This window comes from Plecotus auritus, assembly GCF_963455305.1.
Source record: "Plecotus auritus genome assembly, chromosome: 3".
Lineage (NCBI taxonomy): Eukaryota > Metazoa > Chordata > Mammalia > Chiroptera > Vespertilionidae > Plecotus > Plecotus auritus.
In genome coordinates this window covers 200,000,390-200,019,442 of record NC_137772.1, presented here as the reverse complement: position 1 = coordinate 200,019,442, position 19,053 = coordinate 200,000,390, and the positions used below count along the sequence as shown (strand labels likewise).

Sequence of the window (19,053 nt, the reverse complement as noted above, 5' to 3'; positions counted from 1 at the left end):
CCAACTGTCCTCCCCTGCAGGCTTGGTACTCTCCCAACTGCCCACCCCTGCAGGCCTGGTCCCCCCCACAACTGTCCTCCAATGCAGGCCTGGTCCCTCCCAACTGCCCTCCCCTACAGTCCTGGGTCCCCCCCAACTGCCCTCCCCTGCTGGCCTGATCGCCCACAACTGCCCTCCCCTGCTGGCCATCTTGTGGTGGCCATCTTGTGTCCACATGGGGGCAGCCATCTTTGACCACATGGGGGCAGCCAAATTGTGTGCTGGAGTGACAGTCAATTTGCATATTACTCTTTTATTAGATAGGATATATACATATTTTTTAAAAAGATAGATGCACTTAGTCAGAATATGTAGTGAAAGGCTAAATAAATGTAAAGTAAGTGGATGGACTTACATTTACAAATATTTATTAAATTCCCAGTAGAAAGTATTGTTGGTGTTAGAGCTTATGATAGATAATAAATGAGATCTGGTTCTTTGTCCTTAGGGGATTAAAATCTACCAGGAAATCTATATACAAAACTAACTAAACATAGCACAAAGGAGACCATGAGAAGCAATACAAAGAGAGGGGAAAGAGGTATAGAAGAAGGGAGAAGGGGAATCCTATTCAGGGAGGAGGAAATGGAAATAGAGTAGTTAGCAAGTTGAAATTAATGTTGATTATAGGTATTGTATTCCAGGGTATTCAAGATAGGAAAGGCATTGACATTAAAGCACATTGATTTTAAAAAGTCATAAGACTTCCACACTCCGTTACTGGCAAAGCACTGCATGCTAATTAATTAAGTCTTTATTATTACTTGAATAAAAGCTTTATAAATAAAGATCATTCAATGTCAACAGTGTCCATTATTGCAAATTGGCATAAGGTACCTGTTTCAGGCCACCAAGAACAGCTGCTGCCTTTAAGAACAGAAACTTTAAAATAACAGGCAAAGGTGTGAAAAGAGATTTAAACATTTATGTAAAGAATCCCATGAAAAATTTTCACCACTGCAGTTAGTCTTTCCAATGGTAAGAACCACTTCTTAAATGTATTTCAATGATGCAAATATTTCTATTGTTTCACCTTTTAAAATATATCTTGCACAGGGCAATAGGCAATGTTTAATGATGAAATGCCAATGAACAGTAAGTGCAGTATGTCAAGTAAAAGTAATAATACTTCCTTACCGAATGCCACAGCCTGATTTCTATAAATGCCACCACTTTCCCAAAGAATGACATCCTTTCACTCGGCGCAGTAAATTGCATTCTGTCCTTTTACAGCTGTTCCCAAAGACAGAGATATTTTTGAGCTTCATTTATAAAACATAAATATCAGATTGTTGTTCCAGCCTTCTTGTAATTCAAAATGGCATCAGTGCTGGCTGAACACATTACTCAAGCTGTGGCAAGTAAGCAATGGTGACAACTTAAAGTTAACACTGTGCAATGGCGATACATATGCAAAATGTTAACTTCAAATGCTTTAAGTCGATGTTATAAATACTTAATGTGAGGAAAGCAGGAGCTTGGTAAGAGTGAAGAGCTATTTAAAATTATTTCCACCTCTTAGTTTAAGAGCAATCTGTCTATTGCTAGATTTGTATGATCCCACGTGCAGTGATGTGTCCTGGGAAAGATTTAAACAGAGGGCTGTGGGGCTATAGGAAACTGGTTCTTTCTGTGGTCATAGAGGCTTCTCAAAGAAGGTGGCATTTGATAGAGATGCAGTGACAGGCAGAATTGGATCTCCGAAATGGGGAAGGAGATATTTCAGGCAGAAGGAATACTTAAATAGAAGCACAGAGCAGGAAAGCACTGGCGCATATGGAGTGACTAGTTTGTGGGGTTCTTGGGGTTCCTGACAGAGAAGTAGTGGCAGATAAGAGGGGATGGTTATTGGGGACAGATTGAGGAGGGGTTTGAGTGTCAAGCTAAAGAATCTGTTTTTTTATTTGGCATAAATAAAATAACCTCAGTGATTTCCCCTCCCTCACCCAGTACATTCACATGATCAGAACTGTGTTTTGATTGGGCACTTTCAACTGTGCTAGGTAGTTTACAAAAAATATCCAATATAGTTAAAACTGTATTAACCCCATTTTATAGATGAGAAAACTATCTCAGAGATGCTAATAGCTTGCCTATGTGTGTTCGATAATCTAATAAGCAAAAAAAAAAAAAAAAAAATACCCTAAATTTTATGCTCCTTATTCTTTATAACCCCATTTTCATAATTTTATTGCTTTACCAAGATCCTGTAACCTCATAATTATGTTACTCTTCATAATTCAGTATTTTAAAGCAGGAAGAAATAGAAGAGTTAGACTAGTTTAGAAATTATTTTAATAAGACAATGAAAAATAATATTTCTAATTGAATTACATTTCTAATAGTTCAGATAACAGTAAATTAGATCTCCACTATTCCTGAAGGCTGCACATTAAAATATTGCATGATTATTATTTTAGAGATTTGTTATGATGTTGAGAGTTCATATACAAATGAAATCAAATTTATTTTATTGTCTATTAGATTTCCTGTGATATTCAGAAAGCTTTGCAATGCAGCTAACAAGAGCCTCCTTAGCCAAATTATTAAATGCAACTTCCACTTTTTTAAAACCATCAAAATTAAGCTTAGCATGTGCAAGGCATAAAATAAGTCATGTATCTTAATTGCATTTTTTGCATTTTAGTCTCATAACACCCTTGTAAGGTAGGCATTCTTTTTCCATTTGATAGATGAAGAAACTAAGGTCCAGAGAGGGCTCTAAGCGGTAGTCTGTATGGGATGGAATTCTATTTGCTTTAAGTCACTATTCTTTCCACTATACGAGAATGTCCTGTAACTCTTCATGGGGTAAAGATGAGTGATCTTAAAAGGACATTCATGCCTCATGGTTGCAAAGGAATAAAACAAAAGATACTCTGAAGCCCAGCTCATGGCAGTTTTAGAGCAAAGTAGCATCAATTTGCATGCACAAACTTTGGAATCAGAGAATTATGTATTTAACTCTAGTGTCCACCACTAAAAAGCTATGTGACCTTAGGTGTGTTACTTAATCTTTCTGAGGCTCAATTACTAAAATGAAAATGCAAGTAATAATAATAATAATCCTATATAATCAAGAGGTAATATGCAAATTGACCATCACACCCTCACAAGATGGCTGCCTATAACCAGGCCGGCAGGGGGATTAGTGAGGGACGACCAAACGACTGAACAGCAGGCTGCATGGAGCAACCAGGCCGGGGGGGGGGGGGCATGAGGGGCAACCAGGCTGGCAGGGAGGAGGCAGTTGGGGGCAACCTGGCTGGCAGCAGGGGGCAGTTAGGGGAGGCCAGAAAGGGGGGGGGGGGCAGTTAGGGGCAATCAGGCTGGCAGGCAGGTGAGCTATTAGGAGCCAGCATTCCAGGATTGTGAGAAAGATATCCGACTGCTGGTTTAGGCCCAATCCCTGGGATCGGGCCTAAACCAGCAGTCGGACATCCCCCAAGGGGTCCCAGATTGGCGAGGGTGCAGGCTGAGCTGAGGGGACCCCCCCCATCCGTGCACAAATTCTGTGCATCGTGCCTCTAGTAATAATAATATATATTTTAGGGTTTTTTAAAGAGGATTCATTGCAGTAATGCCTAAAAAGTTTTTAACACAAAATAGATGTTTAATACAAGTAAATTCTATTGATAGTAGCAATTGTATTACCACACTATGGTATTTCCTCGATTCCCAGGGCTCCAGCTAACCATCTCTGAGTCAATCTCTTTCAGATATTAGGTCCAGACCTCCCTTCTGAATTCTGGATGCATATATCTCATCACCTTACTTGGCATCTACACTTGGATATCTCACACGCATCTCATACTCATTACATATCAAACTGAACAAACTAATGATACACATCACCCCTATTCCTATCCTGTTAATATCTGCTCACCTGCCACCTTTTCTATATATGATCATGAGAATGATGAGGAGATGGAGGAGGAGAATGATAAGTGTGTATGTACAAAATCAACACCACAACCAATCAAATCTCGGGTCACTGAGTTCTGAGGATTATACCCTGTAAATTTCTCCTGATACCTGGTCCTAGCCACCATCATTTCTTTCTTAGGATACTTCAATCATACCTACTCCTGCCTCTCATCACCAACCAGCTTCTTGATTTTCCTGTCCCCTTGAGACCTAAATAAAATTGACTTTAAATCCCTTTCCATCTCTAATGGAAGTTCAAATACCCTTGGGGTTTTTATCAACTTGGAGAGGTTTTCACTCTCACAATTTCCTCTTCCCTCAGGCTCCAAATCTCACAAATATAGCTTCCATGCCCTAACACATGGATATGACTCTCAGCAGCTTCAGCAAATTCCACAAGTGATCCACTCACACAGAGCATTTGTGAGTGTAGCAAACACTAGTGCAGACTGGGATTTAAGGAGGTGGAGAAGTGTTTGCTATTCAAAATGCACTTCCAATGGGACATTAGGCATTTCCAGTTTTAAATGCTCTTTGACCCCCTCACCATCTGGATATTTCCATTAGATGATTGTTCCTTCTATATCCCGGCATCACACCATCTTGCTGGCTCTTCTCTCCTTGTTTTTTCTAGCCCCTTTCCTCTTCTCTCCCCCCTCTTTTCTGGAATAAAGCCATTTTTGTCTGTAACTTGAATACTAATTTGTACCTAATTTGGTTGTGTGTGTTTTTGTTTGCCTTGATCCCTCTGCTCACACCGTCAATGCTCACTTCTATTCTAAGCGGTTTGTTATCATGCATTTTTTCATCAGAAGTTTCCCCCAATAAGAATTTGGGAGTCAACAGTTAGCATAATAATTTTTTCTTCTATTAAAGAATGCAAATCTGATCATTTTACTCCCCTGCTTAATAGCCTGAAAGTGGCTTCCCATCGCCATTAACAATAAGCCTCAACTTTTTTAAAAAGCCCTACAAAGCAGCCCATGATCTTATCTCCACTATTGGCCATTCTGAGGTTATTCTTGTTTCTCAAATGCATTATGCTTTCTCCAGCCCCTAGGTCTTCATATACACTGTTCCTTAGCGACCCTATTCTTTCTCCAACTCATCACCAGGCCAGCTCTTAATGTCGCCTATAGACTACCTTTGTAGTCTCTTACTTCCTCTAGGTTAGATCCTCCTGTTAGACCTTCTTTTATCATCATGCACTTCTTAACAACGCCTTTTTTTCACTCATTATTATTTAATCATTTATCATGGTGTACTTCCTCTCTGTTCATGTAGACTACCAACATTATTGGGAGAGGGACCAAATTTCTTTTCTTATCATATCCTTAGCATCGGGCACACAGTAGGTACTCAATTTTTGAGAACTTCTTGAAGGTCAACAGTGAGCAAAGCATGTATGTAAAATATTGCACTTCATCTCCCTTAACATCTAAGCTTTCATTTATCTGGCATAGAAGGATCAGCCTCCTAGGAAAACCATCAAATTCCAGTGATGGTGGAGGGTACAAGAAGCTATTTGCTTTAAAGGTCTGACAGTGTTGTTGTTGATGATGTTAACAACTCAACAAGGAGGGGAGTGAAAGCTCGGTGCTTACAAAAGGTCACAAGGGACATACCTCAATATGCTGTGAACTGCGTGGTTGGTAAGAGACTGCACTCCCAATCAGTTCTCATCAGGATTTTTAATTAACTGGTGTCACAGTCGGAGAGACACTTCGTGCCTGTGGGGAAATTTGACTGAACTCATCCATTCTCAAATAAATGATTAGCACCATCATCTTCCACAATGTCTTTCAAGAAGTGGGACAGCTACATTTTTACAAGCATCTTTCCAAAGTAAAACCATCTTAAAACTATAAATACTGCAAAGAATAGAAAAGAGGGATGGAGAATTTTTTTTTAAAATCAGGCAAAATTATGTTTGTCAGTGCTTCATTTTATGAAAATAGCACTTGTTTCACAGGCAGAATTAACCTTTCAGGAACCCCTATTTTTCATAACACATTAAGCCAGAAAAATGTTGCATGTTTTTGGAATTTGCCAGACCATTGAACTGTGGAGAGCAATTGTATTTTGTGCCTTTCTGGAGGGTGGACCCACCTCCTCCCAAGTCAATCATCAGCCAGGCACAGCTTCCTAGGTCCCTGAACTTCTCAGCACAGTAGGTCCCAGAAACTGTTCCCATGGTAACCTTCAGTCAAACAGGTTAGCTCAGGCATACAGCACAGGCATAACATACACAGGCATAACAGCAAAAGAAATGCCTGCTGCTCTTGTTCAGAATGCTGCGAAAAGGGCGGGTAATACTGATTACTGAATAAATGAATGGTTATTGAATGATATATGAATCATGGCATTAGTGACCTAAAAAGATACAATTTCTAGTGTTTATATGTCCCAAAGAAAATAAATGAAAAACCATAGATCATAAATTTGGTAACAACAGTTAGCTATTCTTTTTGGAGGATCTACTAGATATCACATATTGGGCTAGGAAATATACACAGATAATCTTGTTTGTGACCCCACAAAAAACTCATCAAAATAGGTTTTAGTATTTCCATAATTAATCTCAAGCAAGTGAGGCTCAAGGAATTAAAATGAGAGACTATCCGGGGAATTTGAACCCAGGTTCGACTATTTCCAAAATTTCTTTCTAGCTCCAAATTTATATTTTTCCTGATATCACAGTTTTTGAGCATCTGTCAACCATATCCTAGAGAGAAATAAGTCATGGTTTGTACTGAGGGAGCTCACCATCAATTAAGTACAGATATGAAAGGTATCATTTGGGAAATCACTTCGGCTCTAGGATCTTACAGTCTGGGTACTGCAGAGTAATAGAGTCATAACATGTGTAGTTGAAAAATTGCCTTGAGTGCCAGCTCCCCCACATTATAATGGAGAAGCCTTGAGAAATCCATTTAATTTCTTTGTACCTTGATGTTTCCATCTGTGAAGTGAGATAATAAGTTAATAGGATGTTTTGAGGAACAAATGAGAAAAATGTATTTGAAAATGCTTTATGAAATATAAAATGTTACATACAGTTAATATTATCATGCTATATGTCAGAATATCTTGGCACATCTCTTTCTCACAACAGTTTCTTTTCAATTAAAAATGCCAGGTTAAAGTTTTTCCTCAAGCATGTTTTGTTTAATCTTCAGAATTAAGAGTTCTGCAGAGCTTCCACCCCAAATCCATATTGGAAATCTAATATAATTACTGCATTAATACATATGTGTTTATACTAGAGGTCCAGTGCATGAAATTCATGCACGGGGTGGGGGCGCTCCCCTCAGCCCAGCCTCCACCCTCTCACAATCCGGTACTGCTGGCTCCTAACTGCTCACCTGCCTGCTGGCTCCTAACTGCTCACCTGCCTGCCTGCTCCTAACTGGTCACTCCCAACTGCCCCCCCCCCCGGCCAGCCTGGTTGCCCCCAACTGTCCCCCTCTTCTGGCCTGGTCGCCCCTACTGCCTCTGCCTGCCAGCCTGATCACCCCCAACTGCCCCCCCTGCCAACCTGGTCACCCCTCACTGCCTTCCCTGCCAGCATGGTCACCCCCAACTGCCCCCCCTGCCAGCCTGGTCGCCCCACACAGCTTGCTGTTCAGTCATTTGGTCATCCCTCACTAACCCTCCTGCTGGCCTGGTCACCCCACACAGCCTGCTATTCAGTTGTTTGGTCGTCCTTCACTAATCCCCCTGCTGGCCTGGTCGCCCCATGTAGCCTGTGTTTGATCGTCTGTCTGGTTGTTTTGGTTGTGATGGCCCCTGGCTTTTTATATATTAGGATATATATATATATATATATATATATATATATATATATATATATATATATGCCCTTCCCTGCAGGCCTGCTCCCCTGCCGACATGATCGTCCCCAACTACCCTCCCCTGCCAGCCCAGTTGCCCCCAATTGCCCTCCCCTGCTGGCCCGATTGCCCCCAACTGCCTTCCCCTGTGGGGATGAGGGGACTGGGTGACTTCGGCTGGATGAGGGAGGGCTGAGGGTACTGGGCTGTGGGTGCCGCCAGCTTGTGAGGGAGTGACAGTCAATTAGCATATTCCCTCTTTATTGCCTGTGGGTGCTGTAATTTGTGAGGGTGTGCCAGTCAATTAGCATATTCCCTCTTTATTAGATAGGATATGTATCTTCAGAGTGATATATATATATACATATGTATATGTGTACTATATATATATATATATATATATATATATCACATTTTACACACACATATGGCAACTTGCTAAGGGAACATCCTTTGTATTTACTTTAAATTAATGCTTCATGAGTAGCAGAATTTAGTTATCATTCTGCACGCTGGCTGGACAGAACAAAAGAGTAGGAAGCTGAAAGTCCTAAGATGGACTATTTGATCAAGGAAATGACAATGCTAAAAATCCAAAGGTTGTAATGTGACAGCCTATGGGCTGAGGCTTGCCTGTAAATGTGTTTTTTCTTTGGCCAGTATAGCTTTATTTTGTTGCAATTGTGCTTTTTAATGAGGCTTTTAGACAATGCAGGTACCTCCCATTTGCTAACTATTCCATCATTCAATCCTCTCAAACTTGACTGCTTCTCACACTTATATCACCTGCCTGACATTTGAGTTTGGACCCTTTTACCAAACGAGAGGCATGAGAGACAAGGGCTCTGCATTATGAAACTGTTAAGACAGAAACGAATGTATCTGAGCACGTCAAACATGAAAGGCAGAGCTGGCGTGAATGCGGACTCAGGCAAAGGGAGAGAACTGACACACTCTCCCTGAAAAGATATACTTAGGACACATATAAAGGAGTCTGGCATTACACTGCAGATTGTAAACATATTTATTTAGCAAGCATTTATCAAGGGCCTGGTGTATGAGATACAGAGCAGTTCCTGGCAGCACATAATAACACCACATAAGTTAATGGTATTTATTATATCATCATCCCTATCATCATCCTTATTATTATTGATCAGATACAATTCTAGAAAGGACAAAGGCGCATTAGACGTGTCTTTCTCTTTACTTCCAACCAGAGTTGCATCCCCAGTGTCCTGCAAAGTTCCTGATACACAGCTGTTGCTCAAAACACATCTGAAGAACAAATGCATGTAAAATGGAAGATTCAAGGAGCCATTTTTAGCCTTCGAGATCCGCATCCAGATTCTGCTCTGACAATCTTTGAAAGAGGCTGTGAATAATTCTAAGGAAGTGCCAGGAGGAGCCCTGCCCTGACAGGGCAGCTCTGGGACTTGGTTCTTCCTGAAGGAACTGAAAAAACACACATGAATATCGTACTGCAAAAGGTTTCCTGGGAGAGAGACAGGAGGTTAAGTGGGTGAATTACATAATGTCTGCAGAGGATCATGGCTATCCGTAGTGCTATGTAAGCACCGGACATCATTAATATTACCATTTTAAAAAATTGAGCATCTCGTTACGTCTTATGTGGTAACCTTAGCACAGCAGAATTTTCTAAGTGTTCCTTCTGAAATGCCCTCTAATAAGTATAATCATTGATTGGGTTGCCAACTGGAACACAGGTATTGTTCTCTAGAGGCACATCACGCATGCAGGTTTGGTACACCCAGCACTTGCTCGGGCTCTCATCATGTCTCACCTGAATTGTTCCAAAGTCTCCTTACTGTCTCCTGGCCTTCGATGGGCCCAGCCCACCAATTCCTAGCTCTACTGGTCCATACTCCTAATTATATTGTTCTTTCTAAACTGTGATCTATCTAATCATGTCACTTTTCTGCTTTGAAACAATTTATGATTTCTTTTGGCCTAAACAATATCCAAATTCCTTAACTAGGTACATCATGGACGGGGCTATCAACCCTTTCCTCTGAGCATCCTACCACTATCCAGCCACTCCAGAGGATTGTGGGATCTCTCCCCGCTTCTCCAGATTACTTTCCTGATGTTTGTTCCCCTGGGAAACTCCTGAGTATTTTTCAAGCATTACTTCCACTCTGAAGCCTTCCCGCAGACCCATCCGCAGAAGCAGAATTAATTGCTTCATTCTCTTTATGTCTACAGCACTGAAAAATTCTTTTGTACTGACCAGCATCTTTGGCTGAAAGTTTGAAAGTCCAGCTTCAAAAACTTAACCCATAAACCAAGATTTATTCACTTATGTCCCCACACTGCACAGTGGCTGGGCCTTAGGTTGATGGAGACCATGTCCTCTCCCTCCAGCAGCTAATCTTCTTAGGATGATGGAGACCAGGACCTCTCCCTCCAGAAGCTAGTCTTCATGGGGCAGAAATGATAGACACTGGTGTCTCCACTTGGCATCTGTACATACTTGAAACAAGAGGAGAAAGCTCCTTCCCACTAATTAGCACTTAGCTAATGTTGGTTCCTTGTTGAATTAACAAGTGGATAGCTTTCCAATGTTTTGTGAATAAAATATCCAGTGGACATAATTAAGAATTTCATAGAGTTTTGAAGTTAGTTCAATGAAAGTGTATACAACCTCCATAATTAAAAGGTCATTGAGTGATTTGAGACTTAACTAAAATAATAACCTTTGAAATAAAACTAATACATATTGATTTCATACTGTTATCATTTTTATAAAAGCCATTTAATCTTTACAAAAACCCCATGAGTTGCAGGAATTACCACTCTTTTATAAATTAAGAAGATGAAGTTAGGAGGTCCTTGGGCTTTCCTAAGCTCTCACAGGTAATAGGTATAATTGCAGAAAAGAAATAGAAACTCAGGCTCTCTGATACCAAGTTTACTGCTGTGCTCTTAAGCACATTATTTACCTTCTATGAATAAAATGGGGAGAGTAACACTTATGTCTGAAGACTGTTATAAGGAATAAAAGAAAAAAAAACACACATAAAATTTGCAGTGCAAAGCCTGGTCCAGATTAGTTTATCTCTATATATAAAAGCCTAATATGCAAAGTGTCCCCTCGGGAGTTCAACCAACCAGAAGTTCAATCACTCTCTATGATATGCACTGACCACCAGAAGGAAGGCCCCAGGTGGCAGCTGGCAGCTGGCAGCCGGGGAAAGCCCTGACTGGCAGTTGGCAGCTGCTAGGGACCCTACCTGTGCACCATTTCGTGCCTGGGCCTCTAGGCGATAGATAATAGTCGTTACATTTGTCAGGGATGTTGGAGGACTTCCTAGGATTTCTGACTGGTATGTATCTGTGGCCTGTCCTCTTCCTTGTCCCACATCCTAGGGACTCATCCTGCATTTTTCTCTTCTTAAGTGCTGCCCACTCGGTCTCAGTAGGTTCTGTAGCCTCCAGGCTATGGAACAGGTAGCAAGCTCCTGGCTCCTTCTCCTTCACTGCAGCCAAGCACCCAGACCCTTCTCACTGCCTCAAACAGTTCAGGAAAGAGTCATACCAATGACATGTGAATCCCAGACCTTGTCCTGACATTAATTTGCACCACTGTCCTCTCAAGTGTGAAATGAGGGTGTTGGACCGGAGAAATGTCTATATTAAAATTTGTTATGCAAAGGAAATTTTAGTGAAACTATTTTCACTGTACAGTCAAGCAATAATACTATTACCCAGTCTTGGGGGGGAAAAAGAGTTTTAAATTTTTTTTTTAATTCACCAAATAAATCAGTATTGGCCTTGCCTAAGTTTGTCAGATCCATTTCTGTTACTTTTAATTCTTCCTTCTTGCTCTACATCTCAGCAGGGATTACATGCATGAAGCATATATTCAGAATTTTATCCTAAATATAGATTCTAGAAAAAGCTGAAGCAAAGAGGCTAGAGAAGAAATAGTATGATGACTTTTTTTTAGGCCCAATGCCTAGATCGCACTTGGCCTGCTGCCTTCTTCTCATTAGTGCCACTGACGGAACCTGATTAGCCCACCTGATTTATTTTTAGCAACCTGGGAGCCAGGGGCCAATGCTGATTTCACGGCTGATCTCCAAAGCTGTCCTTCGATTTGGGAAGATTAGCTCCTTTCCCTGGAAGATTCACTATCTACAAAGCATCGTGACATGTTAGGCATATATTTCATAAACACTTTACAAAATTGAATCTATTCTTTCCATCATCATAAAACTTTCAGATATTGGCTGTTAAAATATGGAGTGAACGATTCTTAATAAATATGAATACGATGCTTGTAAACTTGTTGTTTTCTGGGCTAATCAACTCCTATAATAAAAGACGAATAAAAGCCAGACTTCAGTGTCCTTGCATATTCAGTGTTTGGTGTAGCCTCTCAGTCCACCCAGGCCACTGGCCATAGAGTCATGCACCACTTAAATGGAGAAATAAATGTCATTAGGCAATTTTGTTGCTATGCAAACATCAGAGTGCCCTCCTACAGTCTTCGATGGTCTAGCCTAGTGCACACTTAGCCTATGTGGTATAACCTATTGCTCCTGGGATACAAGACTATACAGCATGTTACTGTAGAAAACAATACCAGAGTGAATCAAGCACAGTGTATGAGGCTGCTGCTGGTGTTACACAGCATACCATTTTACAGCAAACGTTTCTATAAGTAGAAAGAGTACACCCTACCCCAGCCGGCATGGCTCAGTGGTTGAACATCGACCTATGAACCAGCAGGTCATGGTTTGATTCCCAGTTAGGGCACATGCCCAGGTTGCAGGCCCGATCCCAAGTGTGGCGTGTGTAGGAGAAAGCCAATCAATGATTCTCTATCATCACTGATGTTTCTATCTCTCCCTCTCCATTCCTCTCTGAAATCAATAAAAAATATGTTAAAAAAAGAAAGAGTACACCCTAAAATAATGATAAAATGTAGACTACAGTATATACATAAATCAGCAACATAGTTGTTAATTATCATGATCAAGTATTATGTACTGTACATAATTGTGTGTGCTGTACTTGTATGCAGTAGTAGGTGTGTTTACACCAGCATCACCACAAACATATAAGTAATGCGTTGAGGCCTTACAATGTTACAAAGGCTACCATGTCACAACTACAGCCCACACTAGGCAATAAGAGTTTTTCAGCTCCATTATAATCATACTAGAGGCCCAATGCACAAATTCATGCATGGGTGGGGTCCAGCCAGTTCCGCCCCCAATCAGGGGCGGGGGAATCGATCGGGGGCGGGGCTTGCCAGGGGGAGGGGCTGAAGGAGGTTGGCTGGCGGCAGTGCGTGTCATAGCGACCGGTCATTCCAGTCTTTCCGGTCGTTCTGGTCATTCCGGTCACTTGGCTTTCATATATATAGATGGGACCACCATCAGTTATCAGTCTGTTGTTGACCAAAACATCATCATGCAGAGCATGGCTGTATAGAAGGGGCCACATTTTATGTTTGACTCCAAAATACTCTTGATTTGAAAACTGGTTAAGAACCTCCCAGGTGTGGTGGGAAACCAGCCCTGTACAGGGAGGGCAGGGAGAGATGGAAGGAAGGCAGACCACCCAGATTGGTGAGTGACAGGTTTCAAAAGCAAGGGGACTTACCTTTAAGAAGCTTGTCTTGGATCTTGAGTAGATCTTCACACAGCCCACCAAATCTTAAAGGTTTATATAGATTCCTTAAGGCAGTGGTCGGCAAACTCATTAGTCAACAGAGCCAAATATCAATAGTACAACGATTGAAATTTCTTTTGAGAGCCAAATTTTTTAAACTTAAACTTCTTCTAACGCCACTTCTTCAAAATAAACTCGCCCAGGCCATGGTATTTTGTGGAAGAGCCACACTCAAGGGGCCAAAGAGCCGCATGTGGCTCGCAAGCCACAGTTTGCCGACCACTGCCTTAAGGGGTTCAGTCATAAACAGGAGAGGACTTCAGTGGGGTCAGTCATGTATACCATTGAGATGGTCGCAACACCACATTTCTGTCTCAATGCTATAAGTGTGGGGCAGCTTCTGGGAACTGAAAGACAAGCTGAATGCACATTTCCAGGAAAGAGGAGGAGATGGAGAGGGGTCCTGATCTCAGGTCAACCAGAGGTCACGTCCTCTCCATGACCTTCCGCAACAAGTACAGAACTCAATATGAAAAACCTACCCATATGTCTGAGGACGGGACCGTGTGTGGATAAAGGGACATTTTAAAATGTTAAGAATTACCCAGGTCACAAAGCACCTAGCACGTGTCAGGGGACGACTGCAAGTCCAGCGCTGGTCGGCTGTGCATGCATGTGGGGGTGCATGGTGTCAGCGGTGGGGGCAATCCTGGTGGGTCCTGCAGCTGGATATGCAGCTAGAAATAAGATACAGTCCTTGCCCTTAAAGGACTTAGGGTCTAGGGTGCTTAGACTATCATGAACACCATTAAGTCTATTAAATGTTGACAGAATCAAACTGTTAATGGCGAGATACTCTTTAAAGTACTAGGACCTGTAAGAACTAGATTTCTAAAAAAAGTAAACAAGGAGAAAAATAGTCAGACATTTTTTAGGTCTATATAATCTCTTTTATGGTACTGCTGGGTACTGTGTGCTTGATGTGTCTTCTGACAATATGTGTGGTACCAAAATTAATAATAAGTAGATGAATTCTAAGAAGCAAATGCCCACCTATAGTTAATGCGATTAGCATTTTTCCCATTCATTTAATTAACACTTATCAGTGTAAACTGTGTGTCAAACTCAATGTGTCAAAAGGGGAAGGCAAACATGTATGTGGAACAATAATGGAACTCAATTTTGATTTGTGTAAGTCAGTGGTTAAGAGCTCAAACAAGAAGTGCAATCTTGGTCAAGTGATTTAATCTTTGTGAGCCTCAGTTTCCTCCACTATGAGCTAAGAATGAAAATAATGCCATCTTAGGCATTATTGAATACTAAATGAAATGACTGTGTTTGACTGCCTGGCTTAGTTAGCACCTGGATCCGTGTAAGTCCTTAACAAGTTTCAGCAATTTTTCTGTCCCACGTTCATAGAAGTCTAAGAGGTTCAGAGCTCAGGCTACTGCATACCCAGAAGATAAATTCAAAACAAAGCAGCAAGTGGTACAAAGTATATGAGTCTTGTTTGATACCATAGAGCAGAAGGACTGGTCCTGCCTGTGGAGTATAGGGGAAAAATCAGGACGAAATAGTTAAACCACCTACCCAAATGCTTTTCCAAATGCTGTCCATAAATATTTACCTGGAGACTTGAAGCAAAGCTTTCAGTCCTTTGTCTGCCGACATTCTCATATAGGCTGTGAATCCTCAGTCTGGTCTCTTCTTCAAAGAGCATCTTAGCTCCTATTTTTAAGGACTGGCTAACCTTTAATGAGGAGGATTACCACGGTGTCTCAGTACTGGCTTTTATTATTTAGAGCTGACAGGTGAGAAGGGAGGGAGGAAATCACTGCCTAGAGACCTTTTTCTAGAATGCTCCTAGGACTGCCATAGCATTTCTCCCTCCAGCAGATCTCCTCCAGCAGAGTTGAGAACAAGGGGCTCTCTGGAAGTTGAATGCCACGATGATTTTATTCATTCATTATTTACTCATTTCCATGATGTGCATCTTGTGTTTATTACATAACACAACCCATGAACTGGAAGCAGTTTTTCAATGAAAAGGAATCCTCAAAGTAAAACCCTGAGAAAATCATGCGACAGAGGAGAGCTAATCTCTCTTTCTGCCTTTCCTTGTATACGGTGTAACTCTATTTTACAAAGTAATGCTGACCACATTTATTTTGGAAAAATTATCTCAGTATAATTTTATTGCTAATGATCTGAATTTGACCTCCATTTCCATGTTTTCTCTTTCCTTAAACAGAACGCTACAACACTCCATGTAACTGTTCAAGATGACAATAGCATCGTTGTCTCTTTAGAAGCTTCAGATGTCACGAGTCCATCATCTGTGTACGTTGTGAAGATAACTGGTGAATCAAAAAATTACTTCTTTGAATTTGAGCAGTTCAACAGCACTTTGCCTCCTCCTGTTATCTTTAAGGCCAATTATCATGGCCTTTATTATATAATCACTCTGGTAGTGGTAAATGGACACGCGGTTACCAAGCCATCCAGATCAATCACTGTGTTAACAAGTAAGCATCATGTGTAATGTTGTCCTTTGAGTTTCTTCTTTGTCTGTATTCTTACGGGGTTCTAATTAAAAGAGAAATCAGCGCAGAATGGCAAGCTCAAGGGAAGTCAAGTCACAAAAATTCAAAGTTCTGCTTTATATTAAGTATACAGTTTTTTGCTGAAGTTTGATAAAGTTTCACTATTATATTTTGATTTAAAAATGTTTAAAACTAAAAGAAAGTAAGCCTTAATGAGGTACTTTAAGACTTAATGACAATTTTAGATTCATAATTGGACCATGTAATTTTCTACTATGTAACTTAAAAGAGTATGATCATAATTAAGCTATTTGTCTACCATAACATTTATTCTCATATTAAGCAATTTGGCTCTTGAGACATTAATTTATACTCATAGTTAGCCTGCTCAAATTCTATTTTACATCTTTAGCTGAGAGAGAGAAAAAGATATCATTATTTATCAGTCACTATTCCCACCTCATCTTCATAATAGCCTTGGCATCCAGTGCCCAAGAAAAATGCCAGGGGAAAAAATCATTGGCGTTTTAACTTTCAGTAGCCCATGCCTTAAAACGTTAGTGCTGATATTAGGAAATTTTTAGGATTTGGTTTTAACTATATGTGACTTTACTCTGACTTTAATACCTAATCTCAAATTAAGATGCAATTCTACTGTGTATGTCAAGGTGTGGAAAAAAACTGTTCTATATTATATGGTAGCGTTTATCACTAGAGTAATTTAATGGCTCAACAAAGTTCTTGTTGCTCTCCACTGCAAATATTTCAGTGGCCGCAATTTTTAAAATCCCAGGAACATGTGATAATTCTGTCAGTAGTTAAGGAAAAAGACATAGTGATACTTTCGTTTGGGATAAAGAAGAGAAACACCAAGAAGCAGAACTCAGAATCAAGCTAGAGGACATATTTTTAACATGTCTATGAAATTTTTTTTACGTTTTACTTGGCAGAGTCCCAAGATCCGTAATGAGTCCTAAAAATTAGGAATGGCACAGACCCAAGACCTTAAGGGTTAAAGATATAATGAACTAATCTAGGACCTAGTTGAATCAAAGGAAGTATTTGCCTGGTAAAATGCTGTCTTAAACAAGCTCCAGAAAAGGTGAATTGGGAGTTAATAGATCCAGGCATCAGATCTAGTTATATAATACCTATAATACAACTCCTTGAAATCAGAAGCTTTGTCTTACTCATGTTCATCCTATATAATAAAAGGCTAATATGAAAATTGTCCCCTCGGGAGTTCGACTGCCCGCTATGACGTGTGCTGACCACCAGGGGGGTCACACAGAATGAAGGCCCAGGCTGGCAGCTGGCAGCCGGCAGCAGGGAGAAGGAAGGCCCCAATCGACTTTGATTGCCGGCCAGCCCTAGGGACCCTACCCGTGCAGTAATTTCGTGCACTGGGCCTCTAGCAATTTCATAAGCATCTAGTGTGAACCTTATGCTTAATAGGTGATCAGTAAATATTAAATTCAATTTAGTTAAGCAAACAGTAGGAGAAAGAGCCAGGAAAAAAAAAGACTAAAACACAAAACAAAATAAAACGATAGGGACTTGCTGACTCAACATTCATTAGCATGCCCTTAGCCACTTCTGATTAGACAAAGCTGGAGGAGTCACCCTTTAGCTAATGACTCATAAAGAAACTTGATAAGTAAGTATTTGATTAGAATATTTCCAGAATATCTCATTGAAATTTTAGCACCTGCAGTGAGTTCTGTTTAAAATATTTTCCATTTTCCTTTGTGATTTCATCTTTGACATGTGGGCTTAGAAGTGTGCTGTTGAATGACCAAAAATTTAGCAACTTTGCAGAGATCTTTTTAGTGATTCTTAAGTAAATGCTGTGCGATCAATTATTTGTGTGGTTTCAATTACTTGACATTTGTTGAGATTTGTTTTATGGTCCCAAATATGGTTGATATTGGTGTATATGCTGTGAGCACTTAGGTCAATTTAGTTGACCTAACTATTCAAATCTTCTATATCCTTCTTGATTTTCTGTCTACTTGTACTAACAACGCTTGATAGAGGAGTGGGAGTCTCCACGTACCTCTGTGGGTTTGTCTATTTCTCCTCCCATTTCTCTTAGCTTATGCTTTACATATTTTGATGCTCTGTTGTTATGTTGTAGGTGCAAACACTTTTAGGATTATTATGTCTCCTTGTTGAGCTGAGCATTTCATGGTTTGCAATGTTCATCTTTATCCCAAGTAATGTGCTGTGTGTTGAAGTCTATTTTGTCTGATATTAATATAGTCTTTTCAGTTTTCTTTTATTAAGTATTGTCATAATATACCTGTTTCATTTTTACTGTCAATCTACTTATGTCTTTATATGTTAGCAAGTTTCTTGTGGACTGAATAGAGTTGGATCTTGCTTTATTCCAATCTGGAAAGTCTCTGCCTTTTAATTGAAGCACTGTCCAATAAAAATAGGATGTTAATCACACAGCAATAAATTTTCAGGTAGAAAAATTTAAACACTTTTTGAAAAGGTGAAATTAATTTTAATAACATAATATAATCCATTGTATTCAAAATATTATTTTAACATAATCAATATAAAAACAAAATAACACTTTTTCTATTTTAAACATAAATTAATTAAAATGAAATAAAATTAAAAATGTGCTTTTTCAGTTATACTAGCTTCATTTTGAGTGCTCGATAGCCTTACGTAGGTAACAGTTACCAATTTTGATAATACAAGTTTAGAGCATTTACGTTTAATGTAATTATTTACAATGTTAAGTTTAAACCTACCACAAAGCCAAGCTGTTAGTGTGGAGGTGAGTCAATTCAGTGATTAGTTGAACTGGGTTTAAGGCATTAGTCACCGTTAGTTCACGGATTTCGAAGTCCTCCAGAAGGAGTGCCAGTAGTGGTCCTGGGGATTTCTCAGTCTCCAGTTGTAGACTTGGGGTTCAGTGAGCCCCACCCACCTGCACCACAGAAGGGCTACATGATTTTGCCCTTCCCCTAACAATGGATTGCTGTGGCTTCTTACTAGTGCTAAGATTTTGGTGGGAGCAGGGGAGGAATTGGTTCTTTGGTCCAGCCTTA

General features: G+C 40.2%; 1 protein-coding gene across 1 annotated transcript in view; it reads left to right on the top strand.

The window, feature by feature from the left end:
• The window catches only part of PTPRO (protein tyrosine phosphatase receptor type O), a 213,447-nt gene that overhangs the window by 96,056 nt on the left and 98,338 nt on the right, over nt 1-19,053 (top strand). Inside the window, exon 2 of the mRNA XM_080663098.1 lies at nt 15,694-15,967. Within this exon, the coding sequence (XP_080519224.1) occupies nt 15,694-15,967 (274 nt within the window). The remainder of the gene's footprint in view (nt 1-15,693; nt 15,968-19,053) is intronic.